The 27298-nt window shown below is 36.4% G+C and overlaps 1 protein-coding gene across 4 annotated transcripts in view; it reads right to left on the bottom strand.

Moving 5' to 3' along the window:
- The window catches only part of LOC119507560 (leucyl and cystinyl aminopeptidase), a 130677-nt gene that overhangs the window by 49761 nt on the left and 53618 nt on the right, over positions 1–27298 (bottom strand). For 3 of the 4 annotated variants that reach the window (XM_037800706.1, XM_037800708.1, XM_037800704.1), the window contains exons 2-9: positions 25505–26345; positions 19707–19845; positions 18704–18730; positions 18246–18377; positions 6462–6582; positions 5642–5796; positions 3940–4053; positions 2360–2491 (exon numbers count right to left, since the gene is read on the bottom strand). In XM_037800706.1, coding sequence (XP_037656634.1) covers positions 2360–2491; positions 3940–4053; positions 5642–5796; positions 6462–6582; positions 18246–18377; positions 18704–18730; positions 19707–19845; positions 25505–26345 — 1661 coding nt within the window. The remainder of the gene's footprint in view (positions 1–2359; positions 2492–3939; positions 4054–5641; positions 5797–6461; positions 6583–18245; positions 18378–18703; positions 18731–19706; positions 19846–25504; positions 26346–27298) is intronic. The other variant, XM_037800707.1, reaches the window with a different exon arrangement.

Raw genomic sequence — 27298 nt, 5'->3', positions numbered from 1 at the left:
AGAAATAGGCCATCTTGTTCTCAATACCCAGATCAATGCCTGGCACATAGTTGGTGCTGTAAGATTTGCTAAATGAATGAATTCTCACATGACAACTTACATTAAAATTAGTTTCATGATTATGAAGATCAAACAGAACATGTCTGTCAAATACATTTCCCTCTTGCCTTTTACTACTTCTTGCACTTAATATTGGTAAATTATCCAGTGAACTTTTCTCATCAATTATGTGGGGTATCTCCTAAATTTCCAATTCTGTAATAAGTTAAGTGTGCTGTGGAGAGCACATGATCAGAAGACACTAAGTTCTGGTTTTAGAGAACAGAGGCTGAAGACAGAGCTTTATAATAACAAATAAAAATAACTAAGTTCCCTATAAAAACTTCTTAGTTTCAAAACCAAAAGATTTAAAATTTTTATTTACAGGTCCAGAGTGGTGTATTTTAAAACTCACAGCAGTAGCTCTAATTGGAATATAGTTACTATAGCTAAATATATTAAATGAACTCCTGAATTCAGCTAAATGAACTCCTGAATTCCTTTTTCGTTGGCAGCATTACAATTCAGGCTTGAAACATGAAGGACATTTCTGAGTCCTCCTTTACCTCCCTTATCCTGTCACTAAATCCTTTAAATACTTCCCTTCTAGTATTAAACCTATCACCTTCTTTCCCTTCTCACTACCACTCCTGATTTTGCTACTTTATGCCTGGACTTCTTCAGCAGCAATTTCTTGACATCAGGTCTCTCCCTACTTACAAACTGAAACCAACTTAATTTTTAAACAGTAATTTTGATCAACTCATTCTTCTGTTTAAAAGTCTAAAGTGCTCCACTGTTTACTGTGGTAGTTTGAAGCTGTATATGCTCTAGAAAAACATGTTCTTAAAATTTAATCCATTCCTATGGGTGTGAACCCATTGTAAGCAGGACCTTTTGATGAGGTTACTTCAGTTAAGGTGTGGCCCACTTCTATTACTGGAGTCCTTTACAAGCAGAGTGAAACTCAGACTGAGTGAGAGAAAGACACAGGAAGCAAGAAGCAAAACAGCAGTGGAACCTGAACCCAGAAGAGAAGGGAAAGACAAGAACACATTACCATGTACTTTCCCATGTGACAAACAAAGGCCCAAGAATCACTTGCAGCCAGCCCCAGAATGCCACAGTCCTTAGGAAAAAGCACTTTGATGATGCCTTGATTTAGATTCTTTGCCAGCTTCATACTGTGAGCAAATAAATTCCCATTGTTTTACCTGACCCATTCACGGTATTTGCTTGGCCAGCCTAGGAAACTAAAACACTTACAGAAAAAAATGTCCAGATTCCTTACGGCATACAGGATCTCCTACTACTGGGCTCCAACCTACCTTTCCCATCTTCTCCCCTGCTCCAAACACAGCTTCCACTGCAGTCAAACGTCTATTCCCTAACCAAACATCCCTTACCCATTAGTGCTCCTGACCTTTTCTTTGCAGACCTCATTGTCTCATTTCTGCCCCACTCTGCTCTTTCCGTTCCTCTTTACCTAGATTATTAATCTTTAAAACTCATTTCAAATCATATTTTTCTCCAAAACATTTCTCTTCATTATTCCAGGCAGAAATATTGTGCACCCCTCACTTAGCACACATTATCTCTCTTATTGCTCCCTAAGTACCAGTCACCTAAATTATGAGTTTCTTGATGACACCAAGTATATCCCATACTTTTTGTGTATTTCTTCTGTGTCCAACACAGGAACACAATTTATTAACCAATTAATATGATAACCAGAATAAGGAGGCAAATAGATAATAAGATGTACTCCCTACACCACCCCCAGCCACACAAATGTGAATGACATCAATATCCCTATTCTGTTTTCTGACCTCTGATAACACTCTGGGTTTCTAGTTTTGTTTTGCTTTACCCCCAAACTTAAGAGTCTGTGTTGCCGATCCTGCAATCTAATCTTCAATTCCTAAAATCTCTTTTGCTTACTTATTTTGACAAACCTGACTTTGGAACATATATTGATTCTCAGTTACATAGCCAAAGCTTACTTAGCCTTCCCTAGACATATTCTACCTATAGATTTGGAGAATAAACCAACTTTAAAAAATATATTGCTGTAATATCTAGTTAACTGATTGGTATGCTACTCACAGAACTCAAAAGAGAGACAGAGAAAGAAAGAAAAACTCACAAAAAGTTAAAACCAAGATTTAAACAGAAGGAAACATCTTAAATTAGATTTAATTAGAACTAATGGTACACGTGAAAATATTATTCATTTAATATTCAAAATAATCTGTCATGTAGTTTGCTCATATATGAAATTTGAGAAATATTCCAAGTACTTTTTTATGCATAACAATACCTTAAAATAGGAAAGAGAATCAAACATTTCTTCAATCTGCTCTGAAGATTGAACAGATGATGATATCGGATGAGATGAATTCAAAGAATCTTTCTTCATGGTTTTAAATCGAGCATCCAAGAAATCTTCATACTAGCAAAAAATGAAACAAATTAGGATATCATGAACAGTATCAAAGGCAAAGATAATTATAGTAACTATTTATACGGATGAGACTAATTGCTCTGTAAGGTCATTATGAAAAAAATAACCAATTTCATTAAACTTCAGAATATAAGCTTTTGGAAATATAGGATATTCCTTATATTTAAAAATAAAATTTTAACTTGGCCACATGAAAAACAGCATTCCCTAAACAACAGCGTAAAGATAAATTAAGAACCTATTACTGAAGCAACCAAATTCCAAATCTGGATATTCTAGATAAATACTCTAAAAAGATAAGCATATATTTTAAAAATAAACCTTAAAATTAAAAAAACAAAAACAAAAACAAAAATTTATTCTCAAGCTGATAGCTCAGATATAATCCAGCTTTTCTACTAAGATAATATATACATTTTTAAAACTAAAGCTTATTTTAAATAAAATAAAACTCTTAAACAGAAAGAATTTTTTGAGAGCTCAGCAGATAAATTCCCCTAGAAGTATACATTAGAAGTTTTAAAAAATTCTGGGCACCACCAAGTGGTGAAACTCTGTATCTCATTGCTTAAATAGCATGTAAGAAATTCAGAATAACTTACTTAGTATTTTAGCTAAAAATTAAGTTTCCTTTTTTTGAACAAGCCCTATACAAAAATTTCAGGGTGAAGTTGCTAATACTTCTGTTTTGAAGCAACCATGGTTCATAACTCTAGGAAGTTTAATAAAAAGTCACAGAATTTTAGGGTTGAAAGGGATTTTTACATTTTTCCAGCTATTGTTTGAATTATTTTGGCAATATCTGTCATACAGTGGCCTAGTGTGTCAAATATCTCTAAGAATAGGAAATATCTCCAGAGAGTCAAATAACATAATGAACAGCATTATTATGCTTCCTTATAACAGACTGTGTTCCAAGTCTTTGGAAAATGATAGAAAATATGGTTCATACATAAAAAGGGCAAATTATTCATCTGTATCAGCCTATGTATCACTTTTATAAGAATGCACACGGTGATAACAGACAGCATTGCTTCAAAATGTCTTAATTTTTTCTTTCCATATACCTATAATAAAAAGTTTTGTTCTGTGAAACAAGGCTTTTCAACCTTATCTAAATTCCCTTTAAGCAGAAGGGCCACATCTGTAAAAAATAAAATGTAGCAAAGCAATTTTTAAAAATGGTCACCTTAATGGCAAAAAGGCAAAATAATTTAATATAATTTCAGCTTTTAATGAAACATATCAATAAAGAAGAGTATAATTTTCATTGTTAAATTTCAAAAGGTACAGGTATGAGTAACAAGGATCAATTTTATTACACCTTTCTAAAAATATTTTTGTTAATTCAATGCATAGAAAATACATGGCAAGTATGATTTGACTATATTCCCCCCCAGCATTAGTAAAAAAGGGCTAAAGAACATCGTACTTACACTGGAGAACTCTTCAAATATTTTTTCCAAAGAGAAATACTCCATGAAAGTGGCAAAACCTTCATTTAGCCACAGATCATTCCACCACTGCATTGTTACCAGATTACCAAACCACTGTGGGAAGAAACAAACTACTAACCACAACAACATTTAAATTCTTATGAATTTTCTAAAAAATTGACTGAATTATCAGATTAATCAGCCATAACCACATTACAATTTTAAAAGTACACTGTTATTACCATTATAACAAACTATATTCAAATTAATCTGACTTACAAAAGTTGTATAAATTTATTTTAAAATGTTAACAATTTACCTTAATTGAATGTGAAAACAAGCAAGAAAGACTATTAGTATATTTAGCAATACAACACACATGCATTATACTAGGTAAACAAAAATGATTTTTTAGCCATCTCATTAAATGTAAGATTTCCTAGATAAATAAGATGATTCTGCCTTCAAATATCAAGTTGGTATGTAAGATTATTTTTCCATTTTATCTACAACCATCTGTGACAACTAAAAAAATAAGTTTCTATGTGAGAAATCTTTCTCTCGTCAGAGAGCTAATACTTCATATTTCTCCACAGGTGCCCAGTTTGAAGACACTATTTACATGATTCCAAACAGAATTTAAACAAAATTCTTTTAAAAGTTGGCATGCATGTACACAAATGAAATCAGAAAGGTCTTTATGTGCCCTCTTTATGAGGAGGTAAGAAGTAAAGAAGAATGATAGAAGATCCTCCTAAAAAATTGTATCTCAAAAATTCCTCAAAATAAAGGGTGGCCAAAAGGTATGTGTTTTAGTCAGTGTGGCCTAGGGCTTGTCTCAAACTAGCAGCAAAGGGACAGGACTACTAGATACTGAGACAAAATACTTTTGAGAACTACAATAGCATACTTTCCTAAGATATTGCCTTAAAACCTATTTCAGAGAAAGATGGTTTGTTAAGAAGCAACAGAGAAATTACACCCCAGTGGTGAGGGGTGGGACCCAAAGTAACAGACCCAGGGGAGAGCTCCAAAAGACAACTTGTTTATATGACCTATGTATAAAAATAAATACGTACTTCACAAGCCAGCTTGTCAAGAAGTCTTCAGGAGTACTGTGGAGTCATACAGGTTGTCTTTGAGCTAAAGAGTAAACTGACCAGAGTGCATCACATTCTTCCTTCATATCCTTCCACCACCACGACAACCCCCAAACCACACCCAACACTGATAAGCATCTCACTGAGGGCACAAGATGGTGGGGGGGCAAGGTGGTGGGGGAAGGGAAGGTTCACGTACTCATGTAATTTTGTTTTTTTTTCCCTCCATGTCATACAAAGAGTATCCTCACCCTTTTCTCAAGACTTCCTCTACCTACAATATTAGAGAACCCAGTTCTAACAGGAAATGAAAAAATAACTCAAGTCCTGAGCTGTACAGTTCAAGAGTTATCAGAAAAGAGTACAACTCAGGGAAAAGGATTCTTTCCTACAAGTTATACTAAGCAGCTAGCATTTATCAGAGGTGAAGCAGATGTGTTTTATTAGGGGAAAAAATTATATTAAAGGGTATTTTTTTCATTATGAAAAAGGCAATACTATAATTAAAAGCTGAATTAATATTAGCATATAAATCTATTTTAAAACTCTAGGACTTGAAGAAGACCACAGGAATGAGATATGATAGCCATGGTTGCTAATACCTGATGGGCCAGCTCATGAGCGATGATTTTGGTAACCAGTTTTCTATCCGCCACTGAAGAAGTATTATTGTCATACAGAAGTGTCTCTTCTCGAAAGGTGAGCAAACCCCAATTTTCCATCGCTCCTGCTTCGAAATCAGGAATAGCCACCAAATCTGGACATAACAGGACAGAAGTGATCAATTTTCCCTCAGCTAAGGCCCTCCCTTGTTAAATTAAAATATTTTACACATAGGTTTATCACTGTGAATCAGTAGACATTGAATTCTTTTTATACTCCTAACAAACGGATCCTTCCTTATACTATCCATCATGTCCTTCAACCACCAATCAGCTGAGGAAGACCTGATCAAACTACTTTTAAATTCACTGTTCCATCGTAGCTTAGAAAAGGAAAAGATACCTAATTCCTTCACAGAATCAACATCCCAGAGGAAGAAGGACAAAGGGCAGGGCTGAGTTCCACATTAAACAGTATCCTCTTGCTTTCCTGAGCTCCTATTACTCAATTTTTATTTTTGTATCAGGAATTTCTTAGAAAGCTAGAATAAGTCAAAAGCTAGACTAAGCCCAAAACAAATCCCCATTTATACAGTACCTTTGCAAAAGTCCCAAAAGCTCCTAAGTGTTTTAAGATCCAAGTTCAGATATGGTCATGGAATCTAAATAAACTTGACAACTACAAAAATTTTTTTAAACATTAACAGTGTTTCTTGATTACTTTTAAAATAACTTCGGCAAAATATTTTCTAAAAAACATTTGCACAATGAATCTAGGTTATAATCCTAATGAAGACCAGAGGCACTGTTTGATTCTTACCCAGTTTCTTAAGTGGGTATTGAATTTCAAAATAATTTTGGTAAAACTCAAGAAGCTTCACAGTTGTTTCCAAGGCATGCTGAACTTGACCAATCTTTTCTGGTATAGCATATATAGAAACCTAAAGGGAAGCATGAAAGAACAGATACAGTTAAAATGGCATGATATTCAGGTCAACACCATCAGAGACTAGTATGTTTGAGAACTGCATAGTTTACCTGAGATTTTTCAGGAAATTTTTCAGGACAGAAACTTGCTTACAAGTTTGCAGCCCCTGCAGAGTTTAGCAAGTCTCTGCCATACTACGATGTTCAAAATACTTATTGATTTTTTTTAACTCTAACATAACATCCAAACTAAACTTCTTTGAGTCAACTTATAGCAATTTATAAACATTTGCTCATTTAATTTATGATATTCTTCCCTTCCTCTCTCACTACCTGCAGTTGCCCTTCCTTACCTATGAGCTATCAAGAATGTGAATTATATAAAGGATAAGAGTAAATTTTTGTCCTTCCAGCACCAATTTTTGTCCTTCACAGTGCCTGGCAGCTAGCACCTCTGCACAGTGTACTCAATGCAGAGGAGTTACATCATACAATGGAGTTAAATTTTAAAGTTAACACAGAAGGCAAAAATTGCACCTTTGATAAAATAACCGTGGAAAAACATATTAGAGACTGATGCCACTCTCTCAGTATGGGATAGTTTTCTTCCAGCCTTGGGACAGCTTACCTGTTTTCAGATGTTGCCCTGTTTATATGGACCATGGTGTACAAAAAATAATCATACCCAGTAGACTGAAACACACTGATATTCTGAAGAATATCATGTTATGAGTGGTACACAGTAACTAAAACCAACCAAGGGATCAACAGATTCATGTTCTCCATCTTCCATTCACTCCAGAGCAAATACTCAATGGGGAAAGGCAGATGGGATAACCCTCATTGATTAAATTGTTATTCTTTCTCTTTCTTTTTTAGGCAAAGTGTATAAGTTAAACACATGATGCGACAACTGCAAATGTCTTATTCAGTGATTATCAAAAAGCAAAATTTAACAACTCAACAACAAAAAGACAAACAACCCAATTTTAAAATGGGCAAAAGAATAGACACTTTTCCAAAGAGAAAATACAAATGGCTCAAAAGCATATGAAAAGATGCTCAACTTCACTAGTTATTAGGGAAATCAAAACCACAATGCAGTATCATCTTACACCTACCAGAATGGCTATTATCTAAAAAACAGAAAACCACAAGTGCTGGAGAGAAAGTGGAGAAACAGGCACACTTAACTCACTGCTGATAAGAATGTGGAATGGTGCAGCCATTCTGGAAGGCAGTGTGGCAGTTCCTCAGGAAGCTGAGTATAGAATTGCCATATAATCCAGCAATCCCATTACCCCATTACTAGGTGTATACTCAGAAGAACTGAAAGCAGGGACACGAACAGACATTTGCACACTGATGTTTATAACAGCATTATTTACAATTGCCAGGAGATGGAAACAGTCCAAATGTCCATCAACTGACAAGGATAAACAAATTGTGATACATACTTATGATGGAATATTACACAGTTATAGGATGGAATAAAGTCATGACACATGCAACAACATGGATGAAACTTGAGGACATTATGTTGAGAGAAATAATCCACAAACAAAAGGACATATATTGTGTGGTCCCAAAATGAGCAAACTCTTAGAGTTAAAGTTGAGAACCCAGGTTATCAGGAGATAGAAAGAGGACAGAGATTGGGCATTTGATGTTGAAGGAGTATAGAAGGAAAACTGATTGTAAAGATTCAGAAATGGACAGCACAATACTGTGTGATGGCAGCATAATACTGTAAGTACACTGAACAAAGCTGAATGTGAGTATGGTTGAAAGAGGAAGGCTGGGTGCATGTATGACACAGAAGGAAAGATAGAGGATAAAAACTGGGATTGTATAACTAGTGAAACCTAGAGTGGACAATGATGTACAAACATAAGAAAGTTTTTTACATGAGGGAGATGCCACCATTGCAAGGTGTTAAAAATGGTATGGTATATGGAAAAAATGCAATAACTCCAAACTAGAGTCAACCGTCAACAGTAACACTGTAATAGTCTCTCATTAAAAGTAACAAAGGCAATTTATCACAGCTAAATGTCAATAAGAGAGGGATATAAGGGAGGGACATGGGATTTTTGTTGTGGCTGTTTCTTTTTTTTTCCTTTCTTTCTTTCTCTTCCTCTTTCTTTGTTGAAGAAATGGAAATGTTCACAAATAGATTTTGGTGGCGAATGCATAACTGTTTTTACACCAGGAGTCACTGACTGTATCCTTAGGATTGACTGTATGGTGTGTGAATAAAACTATTCAAAAAATAAACAGAAAGATACAAGTGCTGGAGAAGATGTGGAAAGAGAGATAAACCTATCCACTGTGAACAGGAAAGCAGAATGGTGCAGCCCCTCAGAAGAGCAGTGTAGTGGTTCCATAGGAGGCTAAGTATAGGGTTGCCATATGATCCTGCAACCCGGTTATTAGGCATATACTTGGAAGAATTGAAAGCAGGGACACAAATAGAAATTCACACACTGGTGTTTATGGAGGCATTATTCACGATTGCCAACAGATGGAGGTAGACTAAGGGTACGCTGACTAATGAACAGAAGGGCGAATTGCGGTGTATACATATGACAGAATATTATGCGGTTGCAGAAAGGAATGAAGTTGTGAGGCATGAAACTAGGTGAATGAACCCTGAGAACATGATGTTGAGTGAAATAACTCAGAAACGAAAGGACAAATATTGTATGGTCTCACCAATATAAACCAACTATAATGAGCAAACTCTGAGAATTTGAGAGCATAGGCTATCAGGGGATAGAAGGTGGGTAGAGATTGGGCAATTGATGATTAAGAAGTACAGAATGTTCAATAAGGATCATTGTAAAGGTTCCTAGAATGTAAGCTCTTAAAGAACTCACATTTACTCCCAAGTTTTAACTTATTTTTAAACTCTGAGATGCTGTGTTCTTTGTGTATAACCTGGTAGTTCCCCGGCATTTTAGGGATCTACGTGACACCTGAGACTTGGAAGTAGCGTTCTGCCACTCTGAAAGTCAGCATTACTCCTACAGCAACTGCTATGAAGCTGAAAAAGAGATCAGACTTCAATTAGAGAGATGAATGAAGTGGATCTAGTTGAGTAAAGTAAATCAGAATACAGGGTAAAGGATGATGATATCTGTATTTTAAAACTCCAGCTTCTGTGTGAGACCAAAGGAAGAGATGTTTATTTTGTCCAAAGTTTAAGTTTTCTGTAGCACACTATATAATTTAACCTCTCTGATCAGTGTATTTAAGTAACCTAAGTACATGGAACCTAGAATGAGAGCTCGTTACTTTATATAGGTTAATGTAATATCCAGAGACATTCCTGAGCATTTTCAGCAGAAAATAAAGTATTTGCAAAGTTGCCTTGAGTGACTGGAGGAAAAAATGTGGAACTATTAAACTTAACCACCTGGGGGAATTCCTGATATTCTCTCAAGCACTAGGGACTCCCAATTTAATAAGCCAAGCCCTCGATCTTGAGGCTTGCCCACATGAAACTTATTTCAGCAACAGCTAAGCTAAGCCTACTTATAATTATGCCTAAGAGTCACCCTCAGAGAACCTCTTTTGTTGCTCAGATTTTGCCTCTCTAAGCCACTTTGCAAATAAACTCACTACCCTCCCCACTATGTGGGACATGACTCCCAGGAGTGTAAGTCTCCCTGGCAACATGGGACATGACTCCTAGGAATGAGCCTGGCCTTGGCATCATGGGATTGAGAATGCCTCTTGACCCAAAGTGGGAAAAGATATGAAACAAGTAAGGTTTCAGTGGCTAAGAGATTTCAAATAATGGAGTTGAGAGTCATTCTGGAGGTTACTCTTATGCAAGCTTCAACCAGATATTGCAAATTGCCACAGTATGTCAAGCCCCAACCAACAGTATCCCTGAAAAAAAAAAAAAACCTAAAGAATACTCTGGGCTCTATTTAAGACTCTATAAATGTATTACTTAGTAAGTTCATTTTTTCCCCAGAAACTTAAAGCCTCCAGACAGCTCCTATCCAGATAAACCCTGAAACCCAGAAATACCAGTCTCTCCAAGAACATCAACCAGTTCCATCCCTCTACTCCATGATGTCAACAACCCTTTGCAGCATGAAGAACCTAAAATACTCATTGCCCAGACAACCCTGAAGATTGAGAGAATGATCAAATGAGAGGGAGGAGGTGTAAATGACAAAACAGAATCTGACAAATGATTATGACTACTGATTCATTTGGAGATATTTTGTTGTAGTTTCTAGTGTATCATATTAGCCAGAAGAAAATATCTGAAATTGCTGAACTTTAATCCAGTAGACTTGATCTTTGATAATGACTGCAGAATTACATCGCTTTTATCATATGACCAAGTAATTGTAAAAACCTTGTGATTGGTACTCCCTTTATCCAGTGTATGTGTAGATGAGTATTAAAACAAAGACATGCATGAAAAATAAATACTAACAGGTCAGGAATAAGGAGAAAAAATATACCTATGTAAGCTATAGACAACAGTAGTAGTACTTTAATATAATCATTCATCAATTGTAACAAATGTAACTACTGTTAAAAAATAGAATTACAGAATAGGTGTAATCAACAATTGTAACAAATTTTCCACACCACTTAAGTGTTGGTGGTGGGGAGATATATGGGAATCCTGTATTTTTTCATGATTGTTCTGTAAACCCACAACTTCTCTAATAAAAATTAAAAAAAAAAAGTACAACAGAAAACTACAAGCATTGGAGAGGATGTGGAGAAATAGGAACACTTATTCACTGCTGGTGGAAATGTAAAATGGTACAGCCACTATGGAGGATGGTTTGGCAGTTTCTCAGGAACCTAAGTATAGAATTGCTGTATGATCCGGCAATTCTGTTACCAGGTATATATACCCAGAAGATCTGAAAGCAGTGACACGAACAGATATCTGCACGCCAATGTTCATAGCATCATTATTCATATTAGCCAAAAGGTGGAAGCAATCCAACTGTCTATCAACCGATGAATGGATAAACAAAATGTGGTATATACAGACAATGGAATATTATTCAGCTGTAAGAAGGAATGAAGTCCTGAAGCATGCGACAATATAAATGAACCTTGAGGACATTATGCTGAGTGAAATAAGACAGACAAAAAAGGACAAATATAGTGTGATCTCACTAATATGAATTAATTATAATATGCAAACTCATAGACATAAAATCTAGAATACTGGTTACCTGAAGATGGAATGAGGTTCAAGAATGCAGAGTGGATGCTTAATATTTGCAGAATTTTTAACTAGGTTAAATTTAAATGTTTGGAAATGGAAAGAGGTGATGGTAGCACATTATGGTGAGTGTAATTAACAGCACAGAATTTTGTGATGGTGGTTAAAAGGGGAAGTTTAGAGTCATGTGTGTTACCAGAAGGAAAGCTAAAGGTTAAAACAGGGGACTGTATAATACATTGAACCCTGTGACTGTGTTTAACAGTACAAATATAAAAAAGTTCTTTCATGAGCTAAAACAAATGTACATTACCATTAGAAGGAATTAATAATAGTGGTAAACGGAAAAAATGCACCTATTGCAAACTATGGACTACAATTAACTGTAATATTGTAATATTCTTTTATCAATGGTAATGAATTACTACACCAATGCTAGGGGTCAATAATAAGGGGGGGGATAAAAGATATGGAATGTTTTGAATTTTTTTTTTTTTTTTTGAGTAATGAAAATCTTCTAAAATTCATTGTGGTGATGAATGCACAACTATGTGATGATGCCGAGAGCCAAATGATCATATACTTTGGATGGGTTGTATTGCATGTGACTATATCTCAGTAAACTGCATTAAAAAAGAAACAAAAGAAGAATTCAAGCAATTACATTCAAATTATGGGTTTTAAAAAGAATATTTAATGTTTTTCAATTAACTGAGGAAAGCCCTCTACACTCACCTGGGAAAATGGGATGTAGATGAGAATTACCAGAAAATAAATATCTCAAAACGAAGCTCTCAAGAAATAGGAAATAATTCATCATATAGACAAAATACACTGGTAAACTGTAACTTCAAATTAATTTTAGTCTCCCATTAAAGGATTATAAAACTGTCAACAACTTTTAAATGGTCAAATAGACTTCAACTATAATTGTCTTAATGTGGGGATTCTGTCACATTATTCTGTTAAGTAAACAAAAAAATTAAATGTACAAGTTCTGTAGATAGTGTCAAGATTCCACTTGCCAGTTGTAGGATTGTGAGGTTAAATAGTCTCAGTTTCCTTAGCTGTAAAACAGCAATAACAATAGTTTCTATCCTCACAGGGTTTACTATGAGAATTAAATGAGCTAATACTTGTACAGAACTTAGAATAGGGCCTGACACAAGGTAAGTGCTCAATAAACACTAGTTAACTTAGGGCTTACTGTTTGTGTACTGCAGTTGCATGGATTTTTAAAAAATTTTTATTCTGTTACCATAATCTAACATTTCTCCTTTTAATCATATTCAGATATATATTTAAGTGCTGTTAATTGCTTTCTCACCATTGTCTGACCATCACCCCCATCCATTACCAAAACACTCCCATGATTCCTGTACATTTTAAGCCTTAACTTCCTATTCCCTATCCCCACCTAGTCCCCTGGTAACCTATTCTCTAGATTCCGCCTCTATGAGTTTGATTATTCTAATTTTTTCAATTAAGTGAGATCATACAATATTTGCCCCTTTGTGTCTGGCTTATTTCAACATGATGTCTTCAAAGTTCATCCACATTGTCGCATGTATCAGGATGTCATTCCTTTTAACGGTTTTACTGATTCTATTGTTGGTTTGTTTTTTTCCTATTTTGATTATCTTCATTCTGATCTTTGTTATTTTCTTTCTTCTGCTCACTTTTCGTTTAGTTTGCTCTTCTTCTAGTTCTTCCAGTTTTGAGGTTGGGTCTCTGATCTGAAGTCATTCTTTTTTAATGTAAGCGTTTAGAACTATAAACTTCCCTGTCAGCACTCCTCCACTACATCCCAGAGGTTTTGTTATGTTGTATTTTCATTTTCATTCACCTCAAGATATTTCCTAATTTTGCTTCTGATTTCCTCTTTAACCCATTGGCTGTTTAAGAGTATGTTAATTTCTACATGTTTCTGAATTTCCCATTTGTTCCTCTGGAATTGATTTCTAGCTTCATTTTGTTGTGGTCAGAGAATATATATATTGTATGATTTCAATATTTTTGAATTTATTGAGACTTGTTTTGTGACCCAATGTATGATCTATCTTGGAGAATGATCCTTGTGCACTCGAGAACAATCTGTATTCTGTTTTCATTGGGTGGAATGATCTATATATGTCTCTTAAGTCTAGCTGGTTTAGCATATCATTCACATCCTGTACTTCCTTACTGATCTTTGAAAGAGATGTTCTATCCATTATTGAGAGTGGTGTGTTAAAGTCTCCTACCATTAATGTAGAACAGTCAATTACTTACTTCAAATCTGTCAGTAATTGCTTCATATATTTTGGGGCTCTGTTTGGTGCATATATTTTATAATTGTTACATCTTCCTGTTGAACTGTGCCCTTCATCAGTATATATAATGACCATCTTTGTCTCTTATAACTGTTTTTGACTTAAAGTCTATTTTATCCAATATTAGTATAGCTAACTCCAGCTCTCTTTTGGTTCCTACTTGCATGGTGTATTTTTTCCGTCTTTTCACCCTCAACCTACTTGTATCTTGAACTCTAAGGTAAGCCTCTTGCAGACAGCAAATAGTTGGGTCAGGATTATTTTTATCCATCCTGCCAATCTCTGCCTTTTGACTGGAGAGTTTAATTCATTTACATTTAAGGTCACTACTGCTAATATGGGATTTTCATCTGCCATTTTGCTATTTAGCCTTAGTAAGTGTTACAGCTTTTTTGTCCCTCACTTCCTTTAAGGCCTACTTTTATATTTATTTGCTTTTTTATGTTGTACATATTGAGTGCCTTCTCATTTCTATCTGGATATACTTTTCATCTGTTTTCCTTGTGGTTACCCTGGGGTCAAAATTTAACATTCTGATTATATAACAATCATATTTGGTGTGAAACCAACTTAACTTCAATAGCATGCAGCATACTTTTCCTGTACACCTCTGCCCCCTCTATTTTTTTTTATATTGTTACCACTTGTATCTTCATATACTGTTATGTCCAAACACCTAGATACATAATTACTTTTTATGTATTTGCATTTTACCACCCGTGGAAAGTCAAATGTGGAGCTACATAGCAAACAATACAATACAATAATACTTACATTTATAATTACTGAAATGGTTACCTTTACCACAGGTCTTTTATTTCTTTATGCTGCTTTGAACCACTGTCTTGATGTCCTTTCCTTTCAGTCTGAAGAACTTCCTATAGCATTGCTTCTAGGGCAGGTCTAGTGGTGATAAACTCCCTCAGCTTTTGTTTATCTGAGAATGCCTTAATCTCTCCCAGATTTTTCAGAGTCTCGCCGGATATAAAATCCTTGGCTGCAGTTGTTTTCCTTCAGCACTTTAAGTATTTCAATCCACTGCGTTCTTGCCTCTATGGTTTCTGATGAGAAATCGGCACTCATCTATTTGGGACTCCCTTGTACGTAACACATTACTTTTCTCTTGCAGCTTTCACAACTCTTTGTCCTTTACATTTGATAATGTAATCAATATATGATGAGGTATATTTTTCTTCATGTTTATCCTATCCATGTTTATCCCTCAGCCCTCCTACAGAAGGTCTCCCCAAGGAAAATTCCGTATACAGGGTTTTCCCTGTCTTTCTGGGCCTCTGTCTTGTCCTGGGCTTTGGCTTGTTAGTTGTTTTGGAGTTTCCCTGTTTACAGGAGTTTGGTATTCTGTTTGGTGTTCTCTCAACTTCTTGGATATGCATAGTCACATCTTTTGCTAAATTTGGCAAGTTCTCTGTTGTTGTTTCTTGCACTATTCCTTCTGCCTTTTCTCTCTTTCTTCTCCTTCTGGAACTCCCATTACGTGTTTATTGGTGTCCCATAGTTATCTTAGACTATTTTTGCTTTTACTATTTCTTTTTTTCTTTCTGTTCCTCAGACTGACTCATTTCAAGTGTCTGACCTTCAAGATCACTGATTCTTTCTTCTGTCAGCTCCAAACTGCTCTTGAAACCCTCCTAGGCATTTTTCATTTCACTTATTGTGGACTTCAACTCCAGTGGTTTCCTTTTAAAATTTCTACCTCTATACTAAGTTTCTCATATTGCTCATTCATTGCTTTCCTGACATCCTTTAGTTCTATCTCTGTACTTTCCTTCATATCCTTGAGTATTTTTAAGATCATTTTTTTAAAAAAGCTTTGTTCAATGTGTCCACATTCTCATCTTCTTTGTTGATGTTTTCTGTATTTTTATCCTCTTCTTTTGGATGGGCCATCATTTCTTGTTTGTTTGTGTTGCACTCTTTTGTGGGAAACTGTACAGTTTAACGTTTTAAAATGTCACCTCTGGGATTTACTCCCTGGGATGTCTTTCCTGGTTTTGTAAACAGTTGGTAATAAGACAGAGATTTTCTTGAGCTTCCACCCTCCTACGGAAGGTCTACCCAAGGCAACTTCAGTGTGCAGGGTTTTCCTTGTCTTTCTGGGCCTCTGTCTTGGCTTGGCTTTTGCTTGTTAGTTGTTTTGGAGATCCCCTGTTTATAGCAGTTTGGTTGTTGCCTCTGTTTTCCAGAAGACAGACCTTCCTCTTTCAGGTATTTAAAGCTGGCAGACCCCTGCCCCAGATGTCTGCCTCTACAGTTTTCTACATTCCTTTCACAGTCTCACACTGCTTTCGCCTGGAGGGCAAATTCTGGAATGAGGGTCACCATGAAGAGGACTTTCCCAAGTTGGTCTTTCCTAGCCAACTCAGGGCCAGAGACCCACGAAGGGGGCACAGACCAGCTCCACAGTGCCCCAGGGAGGGTATCAGGAAAGGTGCCCAAATATTCTCCAACGGCTGCCCAAAGCTGAGCTTTCCTGGCCAGACCAGTAAATGCCACCCTTCAGCTAACTGTATCCTGCAGCCCTGAGGAAGCACTGTGTCTTTAAATCCCCACCACCACCATCCCTGTCCAGGAATGGCTGAAACAATGGCTGCCACTGCCTTTGTCTGGGACAGGTTGAAACAACAGCTTGCTCTCAGAGCAGGGACCCAGTGATCCCAATTCACTAATCAAAAGCTGGGATCAGTGATTGGCCATGCCCACCCCTCTTCTTGGGGAAGAGGATTTTTATGCCCCTTTCTGTCATCAGCATGCCAGCCAGGAACTGGACCCCACAGCTGCCTGCTGTAAAGGTGGGAAATGGTCACCAGTAGCCACCATGCAGAGAGAGCAATTTACAGTTCTTCATCGTGATTTACCAGTCTCTTCCTCCTGCTCTTCCCTGGATGCTGTACAGTGTTCTTCTGGCCTCTGGGGATTCTAAATAGTTGTTGCAGACAGTTCCTGCCTATTTAATAGCTGTTTTGGTGGAAGGACTGGGTCCTGGAGCTCCCTACCCTGCCATCTTCCCTGAAGTCCCCCTCCATTCTTTAATCTTGAGCTAAAGTCATACAGTATTATTGCTAATGAACAGCTAGAGAATTTTATCTCTATGAGGTATGGGGTAGATATGATAATCTTTTCTAATGGAAGAAATATACCCTTTTGAAACAGCAAAATGATAAGATCCAAGAATATTGTGATAAAAATAGCAAATCCAGCTGGATATTTTCAAAAGGTAAATATTCCAGGGAAAGATCAAAAATAAAATAAAATAAAATAAAGAATTCCAACTATGTTTCTATCATGAAGTATAACAGTTTTTAGCTTAAAGAAGACCCTATTCTTCTTCAATACTATCAGTATGTGAAAATATTACCTCTATTAGGTCTCCATTGTGAAATTAAAGCATAAAATCCAATCAAATAATCATTTAAACACAGGCTTAATGACAAAGAAAAGCAGAGGGGCCTGATGAGAACAAATGTTGAATTTTGACAAAATACAGATAAGCCAGACACTTACATTAAACCAACTTATTCATGACTCTAACAGGAGAAAAATTCAATTAGGACTTGTATTAAAACAAACAAACAAACAAACAAAATCACATTTTTACATTTTACATTATCTTTTAAGTCTATTTAAAAGGAATTTAGTGCAGCCCAATAAAATTTCCTGCATTGATGGAAATGTTCTATTATCTGTGCTGTCCAATATGGTAGTCACCAGCCACATGAATACATACTCTTGAACACTTCAAATGTGGTTAGTAAGACTGATGAAGTGATTTTAAAATTTTATTGAATGTTAATTAATTTAAATTTAAATAGCCACATGAAGTTAGTGACTACTATATTGAAGAGCATAATTCCAGAAGCTTTAGTGTACACATACTACCTTACTTAAAGCCCCTTATAAAAGTAAAATTAAAAGAAACTTGAAAATTACTGACTTTTAGGTATTAAATTAACAATGGTAAGTAATAGCTAGGCAAAAAAAAGTATTATTTCTGGCATAAAATGTAAAGAGTTGTGATGAAAGAGCTTGTTTTCATTTATAAGGCTCCACTAGGAATTCCACCAATAATCATTAAAGCAAGAATTCCTCTAAACCTCTTAGTTATGAATTGGGCTTTCAGACAATTACAACATACCAGGGTTCCATTTATGTCCTGACTCAGGTTCCTCATCTCCCCCACAACAAAAGCAACCAGGTAAGTGCTCATCTTCACACTTTCGAAAAACTCATCCTGAACGAGTCCGTCTTCCATAAGGACTGATGATTTCTATAAGCAAAAGGGGAAATGATGACAGTTCTGTAACTAGGGGAATAAATGACAGAAATGAAATGAACTGAGAAACTGAAAATTCAAATAGGTATAGTGAAGATGCTGGCACATTTAAATCATTTTGCATGAGTTTCTGGCAGAGCACAGTCCTTAGTCTCATTCTGTTCTACCACCCTTCTCCATGAGGACATACCGAGTACAGAAAAACTCCTTAAGGAGTTTTCAGTTCTAACAGATGGCTTTAAATAAATACAAATTACAAATAGAAACAGTCATTCTGTTCCTCACCTTTAAAACACCACCACAAACAAAATCCTTATTACCTTGGAGTCCTCCCCTCCGACAAACACCTTCAAAGAAAAAGGAGTTACAGATGGGATGGCAAAAGGTTCCATGCCTCTAAATGGTCTGAAATGGCTTCTTAGAGTACGATGTTGAAGACCCTGAGAAGGCTCAGTTAGATTAAAGGCAATACGTCACTAGAGAAATCTGCAACAGGCACAGGATGAGAGAATGCAGGTAACCTTGCAAGACTTTTCAACCATGAATTAAGATATGTTTTAGAATACTAAGCAAGTAGGCATCCACCTCTTTTAGAGAAAGATTAAGGTAAAGAGTAAGGCTGGGAGTGGAACTCTTGGAGTGATGCCTTTGTTTAAGGACAGACCTTGCCCTCTTCTGCCTACAGGGTTTGATCCCAGAGCCTGTCAGGTATAGTTGCTCCTCTCCCTAACCACAGGGGTTCTGGGAGGCTCCCACTGGGCTTCACATAGCCCCTCAGGTATCTGAGGAAACAAAAGAATCCCCAAGGTTCTGTTTAGGGTAAGAGCAATTCTGCTTGGTTTCATCCTCACTGCCTCCACGGAGAGCTAACACCCAAGAAAGAGGCTCTTGTTCTTGATGCCAATCTCCAAATCACAATATAGATTTTTCACTTAGTAGTAAAACACAAGGAACAATATGATTTAACACTATCAAATATCACTGCTTAGAATAGCAAATTCACTATCTCCTAGAAAATATCACTCTGATCTTTGTACTAATTCATAGTGCTAACATTTGCACAATTTTAGTACATAGTACACACTTCACATTTCCTAACCATACATTCCAAGTCCACCAGGAATTTCTCTTTCCTCAGATGCTCCTCAGGCTGGCTTCCCAGTTGATCCCAAATATATTTTAACTTTCATTTAAGTATTTAAAGAATAAAAATACGTATGATTTTAATCATTCTCAAGTGACCAGGCAAAGAAGAATTCAAGTGTTCTTGAAAAAGAAAGAGATTCAATCAAAGATTTTACACTCCAAAGAACAGAACAGTACCTTAGGCATATTTGATAAAGCAGTGTGTTGCTCATCCCTTATGATCCTGATGATAAATGTGGCTTTAAATGCTGGTTCATCAAAACAAGGAAAAGCAGATCTTGCTGCCAGGGGTTCAAACTGAGTTGCTGCAAAGTACCTAAAACAAATGCAAATCCAATCCAACAGTTAATGAGTGACTACTGTTCAAGGCACCATGCCAAGTACAAGGGATATATCGTACAATCCCAGTCATTAAGGGACCCACGCCGTACTGAGAGAGGCAGAGATTTACACAATAGACATAAATTTAAATTATGTCATAACAACAGCGAAACAAAATGGTGGGAATGAAAAGTAGGAAACAATAAATTCTGATTGAGGTTGAAGACACTGTATGGAAACTGGTGACAAAATCTGAAAAAGGGCCTTAAAAGATGAATAATGTTTGAAAACGTGGAGAAGAGAAGAGAGCGCACTCTAGAAACCATGGACAATAGAAGGAAAGACACAGAACAGAGCATATTTAGGAACCAGGGGCTCTCGAATGTAGCTGGAGATGAAGTCACAAGAGTAGACTACAGCTGGCTACTGACATCTCAACAAGGTTTCTGATAGAACAGTAAAAGAGGTGGTCATTAAATTCCATTAATCATTTGTACAGACTCTGTCTTCACAATACTAAAACTCAAATTCATTACTTGTGATCTTCATGAAAACTCAAAACACTAGGTGTCCTGTACTGATTTTCTTTACTCTTTTCAGATATTAATCAAAATTTTCCTTCCATCTCTTATGGAACAGAAACAACATTTGAAAATTTAACCCATTAAGTCCTTAATTAACAGGCTGGGGAGAAAAAAATGTAAGAAGAAGAGGGGAAAAGTACAGATTTCCAAATAAGCAGAGAAATGAAGCAGACATGTCTTTGGGAGATCACTCAAACATGGCCATAGAGTAATTAGGGCAAGTATGGCAGTGGCCAATATGATATATATACAACCACCACTTTGGATGTGGCAGCCTCTCTGGCTTAGGGCTTATTTTCCACTTCTAGAAGATAAAATAGATAGGGAAAAAAAAAAAGAATGTGGGATTTGGAATTAGAAGACCCTAAACTCTGCAATTTACCAGCCAAATGACCTTGGGTAAATCAGTGACCTAAGTTGCAATTTCTTTATTTGCTAAATTAGGATTGAGATGCATCCTCTATCAATACTCAGGGTGTTGGTTAAAATCAAATAAGACTGTTCATAATAAAACCTACATGTTAGAATCAAATAAGACTATTCATATTAAAAACAACTTGTATACCCAATATAGATATTGTTATAAATGCTACATAGCTGTAACTCTTCATTTTCTTTTACATTTAAAATAATTGTACTTTCTTCCTGGTAGGATGTGCCCAAATAACTGTTTCTATAGGGTAAAGTGTAAGAAAGAGAGCAATCAACATAAGTAAAGAGATTTAAGCATATCATGTTTCTAATATTCCATTTCTTTACCTTGCCCCCAACATTTTTTACCCAATTGACAGGAGACTCAGGAAAAGGGCCACAAGGGACCAAGGGATAGTCTGATGACTATTCATACAAGGGAGTCTATATGAACCATCACTTTTCAATAAAAATTGGATCATAAAATTCTAAAACAGATAAAACCTAAAATTATTGTTAAAAGAGATGCAATAATAACTATCTCATAAAAATTCTTTTGAGAAGTTTGCTGCTTGGTGATGCTTATAATGTGTCTTGACTATGCTGAATACCTTGAAGCTTATTCTTTAAGTAGTGACTATATTTGCTTTCAGAAATACTAGTCGCAGTTGGAACACTATCTCAAGACTCATAATGGTCTAAAAACTTCGCTCAAAAATAGCAAGTCTGTCTCTCAAAGTAGTATCTCCATCCTGGTCTATTCCTGTTGCTGCTCCCATGTATTCAGCCATGCAGTAAAGCTGACCCTACATGCTCACCAGCAGAAAAAAAAGTTGTATTTGAAAAATTTATTGAAAGAGGAGTTCTTCTGTATCAAAATACCTTGCTCACTTTAAACTGACACATTCTGATCTTCTGCTCCATAATGCTTCTTCCAAATTGAAGTCTGTTTTCGTATAGGATATTACTTCTAATTAAGTTTCAGATTAAGTTCACCTAGATTTTGTAAAAGCAAAACACAGCTAATCCATGTTGTCCTATCTCCAGTTACATAGGAAAGACTTTCTTTTAAGACTAGAGCTTATTCAGAGTACTTCAATGTTAAAGAACCTAGTGATAAAACTAGGTTACAGGAAATGAACTATAAATTATATACAGTAAAAGAGCTTGACAACATGTTCCTTTAAAAGGACAACAAATTGAAGGCTTTGTATAACAAATGTTTTTCAGCCCTTGTTTTAACCTATTATATTTTTCAAAAGAAAAATTAATTCAAGACTTTAATTCCTTAATTTACCTACTAAATGTAAGCACTGAAGTAGATACCATACGATTGTGCTCAAGTCATACAAAGCTCAGATCTGCCTTTTATGAGTTTCCATGATAACTATATCATAAGACGTTTGGGTAGCCAGAATTAAAACCACAAAATTTGAAGCACAAGGGACAAAAAAGATGAAGAAAGGATCTCACAAGTCACTTACGATCTGGTTTAGGAGGAAGACATGTAATTAAAGAGTTTGGCAATTAAAAAAAAAAAGATGTACAAGGCTTAGAGTGATAGCACATTCAAAAAGGAATTAACTCTGACAGAAAAGGCCAGAAAGTTCTCTTGGAGCACATTATAGCCAAGGTGGAATGTAAAGGACAATTATGAATTAGTTGGGGGTTAGGTATGAGAATTTAAAGTACTGGGGATAACAATGTGCAAAGATAAAGAGTTGTGAACTAAGGAGGCAATATACATTAAGAGTGTGGCCTCCGTAGGTAAAATGACCTTGGGTTTGAGTTCTCTGCTACCCACTAGCTATCAGGTGTTAGATAAGTTACTTTAAGTGCCTCAGCTTCCTCTGGTATAAAATGGATAAAACGCTAATATCTACCTCTTAGTTGGTTTGGCAGGAAAAATACTAAACATATAAAATGCTTAGGACAGTTTCTAGCTCTTCAGTTCTCGTAAATGTTGGCTATTGTTATCATCAGGTTTCAGTAAAGTATACAGGAAGTTCAATATGGCAGGTGGGCACTGCAAGAAGTAATGAGGGCCAGATCATGAAAAGTCTTGAACTAAATCCTGTTAGGAATAAGGAACTGCTGAAGGATTGTATGTCAAAGATCAACATGGTCAGATATCTACTTAAGGAAATACGAGTCTGGCAGCAGAGAGGAAGGTGGGCAGTGGGGGGAGGAGAGAGTTGAGGTAATAGTGGAGGTCAGAAGATGCAGTAAGAGGCTTGCTTTAAGAGTTTGTGTGTGTGTGTGTGTGTTGAAGATGCTGAGAGACTGAAGGACAAAGAATAAATAAAACATACCTTCATCCTAAACGTGTTTACTAGTTCTTTTAGTATCAGTTTGCTGTCTAGAATCTTAAGTCCTTCACCAACAGCTTCTAGATTTTACTGCTCCTCCTCAGATCACATGGGTAGTTTCCTCACCAAGAGCAGTAACTATGCAATGTGTTTAATATTTACATGCAGTATGATTTTCCAATTAATAAGGAATATATCCCTTAATTGCTTTATCTACCAGTTCAAACATTTATTCTAATTATACCTCAGAGGGAAAACAAAAGTATAAAAACTTCTTTAACAGAACTAAGAAAATTAAAAGTGGAATAAAGACAAAAATAATCACTTTGAACTATAGTTCCCAGATATCTTAAAGGTATAAATAATCTTTTTAACTTTTATCTTACATCAAAAGATACAATCATACGAGATATTTATTTAACTGAACCATTTGACCTAACCAGGTGGGTTAATAGACATATTTTGCTTATAACAGCAGAATTCACAACTAATTTATTTTAAAAGATTTAAAACTATTTCTTTCATACTCTATTTCTTAATTTTAAGGAACAGCTCTCTCTAATTTTCTAGCACTTTTCACAACTCAATCCAGTCCATGACAATAGTCAACAAGTGACTACACCAAAAAAAGCCTTAGTCTGCTAACATAACATTTCTCCCATTTATAATAGTTGGTCTAAGAGACCCCAAAGGCAGAGGCTAGGGGACTTGTCTTAAAGATCTGTTTGCATCCTAAAAACAATGTTTTTATGTATGTCCTATATTTCCTGGAGTTGACAGAGATTAAAGCCAGAACTCCCAGCCACCTATGCAATTATAAATTTGCTTTTAATGCCAGTTCTCATGCAAGCTAAATAGAATAGTAGAATGAACATGTCATTTATTTTAAAACTACTACATAGAGGGAAAAGAGAAGTTACTTATCTGAATAGAAATACAGATCTTGCTTCATCTCTTTCTTCATTTAAAGAGTCATAGAGATTCTTAAGATACACGTAAAATATTCATTTCTAACTATTTCTCTCAACACATCAATATACATTAGCCAAATGGCCAACATCAGTAATTCACATACTGGTCTAAAGAATAATATGAGACAATGCTCCAACAGCACAAAATTGATCCAATAAGGACTTTGTACATGGAAGAGAATTGACATTATGACCGCTTAAGAATAACCTGTATGCAGCATGTACTACATCTTTCCAGAAATCCAAACTACAGGTTATGAATACTAAGTTAAAGTACAAAATATATGGTCCAAGCAGAAAGCTGAATACTTTCATGTTTTGTCTCACTTAAAAAAAATTCCCTTCTAGATTTTTAAAATTTCCTTCAGAGATCCAAAATAGTGTGCCCACATTTTAAATAAACCAATGAAGATTAAGGATTCTAAAAATGACAGATGTACACATACAAAAATTCTTTAAGTCTTCCTTTTCCATTTATGTTCTTACAGAATAATCCATACTTTACTTTGCTTCCCATAGAGACTTCATGAAGTAACAGAAAACGAGTGTCATCTTGTAAGACATGAAAAGCTCAGGGTAACAAATTTTTGCGACAGAATGTAATTGATTTAATCTCTTCCATTTCCCTTCACCAACACACCCTCACCCCCACCCACCACACAATATGCTCAATGCTTTGACAAAGATCGAAGTAGTATATTCTTCCAAATCACCACTCTACCATTTTACACATAACCTCCAAAATTTGAAAAAAAAAAAAAAATTGCAGTTAGTGTGTCTGGCATGGGCAAAAGGATGCTGTGTTGGTTTGAAGATGTTTTATGTACCCCAGAAAAGGCCATGTTCTTTTAATCCATTCCTGCCTGTGCAGACCTGTTGTAGGTGGGACCTTGGTTAGGTTATTTCAATTGAGATGTGACCCACCCCATTCAAAGTGGGTCTTAATCCTTTTTACTGGAGTCATTTATGAAAGGATAAAGGACAGAAAAACTGAGAGAGCTTAGGGAGAGAAAAAGCCCCAGAGATGCTAAGAAAGGACCCACAGAAACTCAGAGATGAGGCCACTGGAACCCAGAGCTGAAAGCAATGAACCCGGGAGCAAAGGACCAGCAGATGCTGGCCACGTGCCTTGTTATCTGACAGAGGAAACTCAGATGCCAGCAGCCTGTCTTCAGAGAAGGTATTGTCCTGTTGATACCTTAACTGAGACATTTTCATGGCCTTAGAACTGCAAACTTGTAAACTAATAAATCTGCACTGTAAAAGCCAATCCTTTTCTGGTATATTGCATTCCGGGAACTTTAGCAAACTGAAACAGATTTATCTTCCAGAAGTCATCATATAGCATAGCATCAGAAACATTTAAGAGAGCTACATACTTTTTCTCATTACTTTCATCTGTGTAGGAGATGCCATAAAACCCATAGTAAGAACGAGATATATTTGCCGAATACTCTATCTTCAAGGTATAATTGTGCCCTTCTAGAAGGGCTTCAGGGGCAACAATGGCAATTTGTTCATGAAATGGATATTCCAGGACCTCAACTTGTTTTTCTTGACTTGAAACTGCTGACATAAAGGTCACTCTTGAAATATTATGGCCTGTGCTATGAAGAATAATATTCCACGTGGCCTGAAGAGCCTGAACTGAGATCATCACAGAACCCCTGAAAGTCATCGAGGTTAGGTTTGGGTGTAAATTAAGTTCATAGCGTGCTGGCATGACGGCAGTGGGAAGCCTGATTTGTGCCCAGGGAAACAACTTCCCATTTGTTGCAAGTGGTTGAATTAGCCCCATTGACTGATTTTTTTTGTGGCAGCCTTCTTTGGTAAAGGTACATCTGGGCAATAGGTAAATCACCATGATTACAGAAACAGCTACCACAATGACAAAAGCACAGACCACCATGGTCCTTGCAGAGGGTACTGAGCAAGCCCCGTCAGGGCTCTGCCGGTAGCCAGTTGCACTGTTCCGGAGGCCTGAGCTTCTGTTCATGAAGGACATGCCCAGCAGCTTTGCAGATGACTCATAATCCTCTTCATCCTCGTCCATCTCATGTTCACCAAGACCCCGCACAAGCAGCCGTGAACCCCGGGGCTCATATTCCACCTCATCAGGCTCTAGAGGATGTAAACAAGGCTCTTTGGCTAAATCCACCACATCTGGTTCTTCCTCAAACATGCTGTTTTCAATCATATTCCTGGGGAGCTGAAGCCGATCTAAAAAACCAAAATATAAGGACAAGGCACAGAGTTTGAAAAAAAAGCTCATACCAAAATGTCTTCCTAGCAAAACCACATTTAATCTAAGAATTTCTTGTAACCACTAAAGCCTATTTCCATTTCAGAGTTATTAAATTAAGTAAGATGCTTATGACATTCTTGGGCCATCCATTAAAAACTCTTGTATAAATAAAAGTATACCAGAGCCATGAAACAAGAAAGCTAAATAAACAGTTTGTATTAAAAAAAAACAAAAAAAACAAAAAACCCAGACAGCTGAGATTAAATGCTAATTTCCTTAATACATTCCTGCCCAACAACCTGGGCTCCTGCCCTAGGCTTTAGAAGGCCCTGCTTTGGCCTGACTCTGGCTGTGCCTGTCACTACAGCACAAGGACTCAGTAGGATCAAAGGGATGTAACCACCCACAGTTCCTGGTGCCTTTCTGGGATCTGGGCATCAGGACCCCAAAACTCCTGCCCAAAAGCCTGAAATCTGCTTCCAGGGACTCTGAAGTTCTCTTCCCTGAGTCCTAGCCTCCCTAAGTAGGACTGCAGCTGGTATGCCCAATTTTCAGTATGAGTGACGGCCAAGCAACAGGCTGGGTTATTTTCCCAGAGAGGGATGTTCTTGTCCCACAGCAAACTGGAAGCAGCAAATTATATAGGAAATTTTCATGAGCAAGAAACAATTTAAAAAAATAATAAGACAGGAAAAAAAACTACAAAAATTATATAACACTGTAATTCAATGTTTTTCCACACTTCCACAGCATTCATAAATACAACATACTCTCCTGTTACTACTTATTATATATCATGAGTGTCAGTGGAACTTAAGGTGGGCTAGTGATGGGAACTCTTATAAACTACAGAGAACCACACCCCCCATCTTGTTAAGAATCACTGAGAAAAGACTACTCAAAAAGTAGAGGAATAAATAATCCCACA

The sequence above is a fragment of the Choloepus didactylus genome, chromosome 13 (genome assembly GCF_015220235.1).
Source record: "Choloepus didactylus isolate mChoDid1 chromosome 13, mChoDid1.pri, whole genome shotgun sequence".
Lineage (NCBI taxonomy): Eukaryota > Metazoa > Chordata > Mammalia > Pilosa > Megalonychidae > Choloepus > Choloepus didactylus.
Note: the sequence above shows the minus strand (reverse complement) of the source record. Positions and strands in the feature narration are given on the sequence as shown.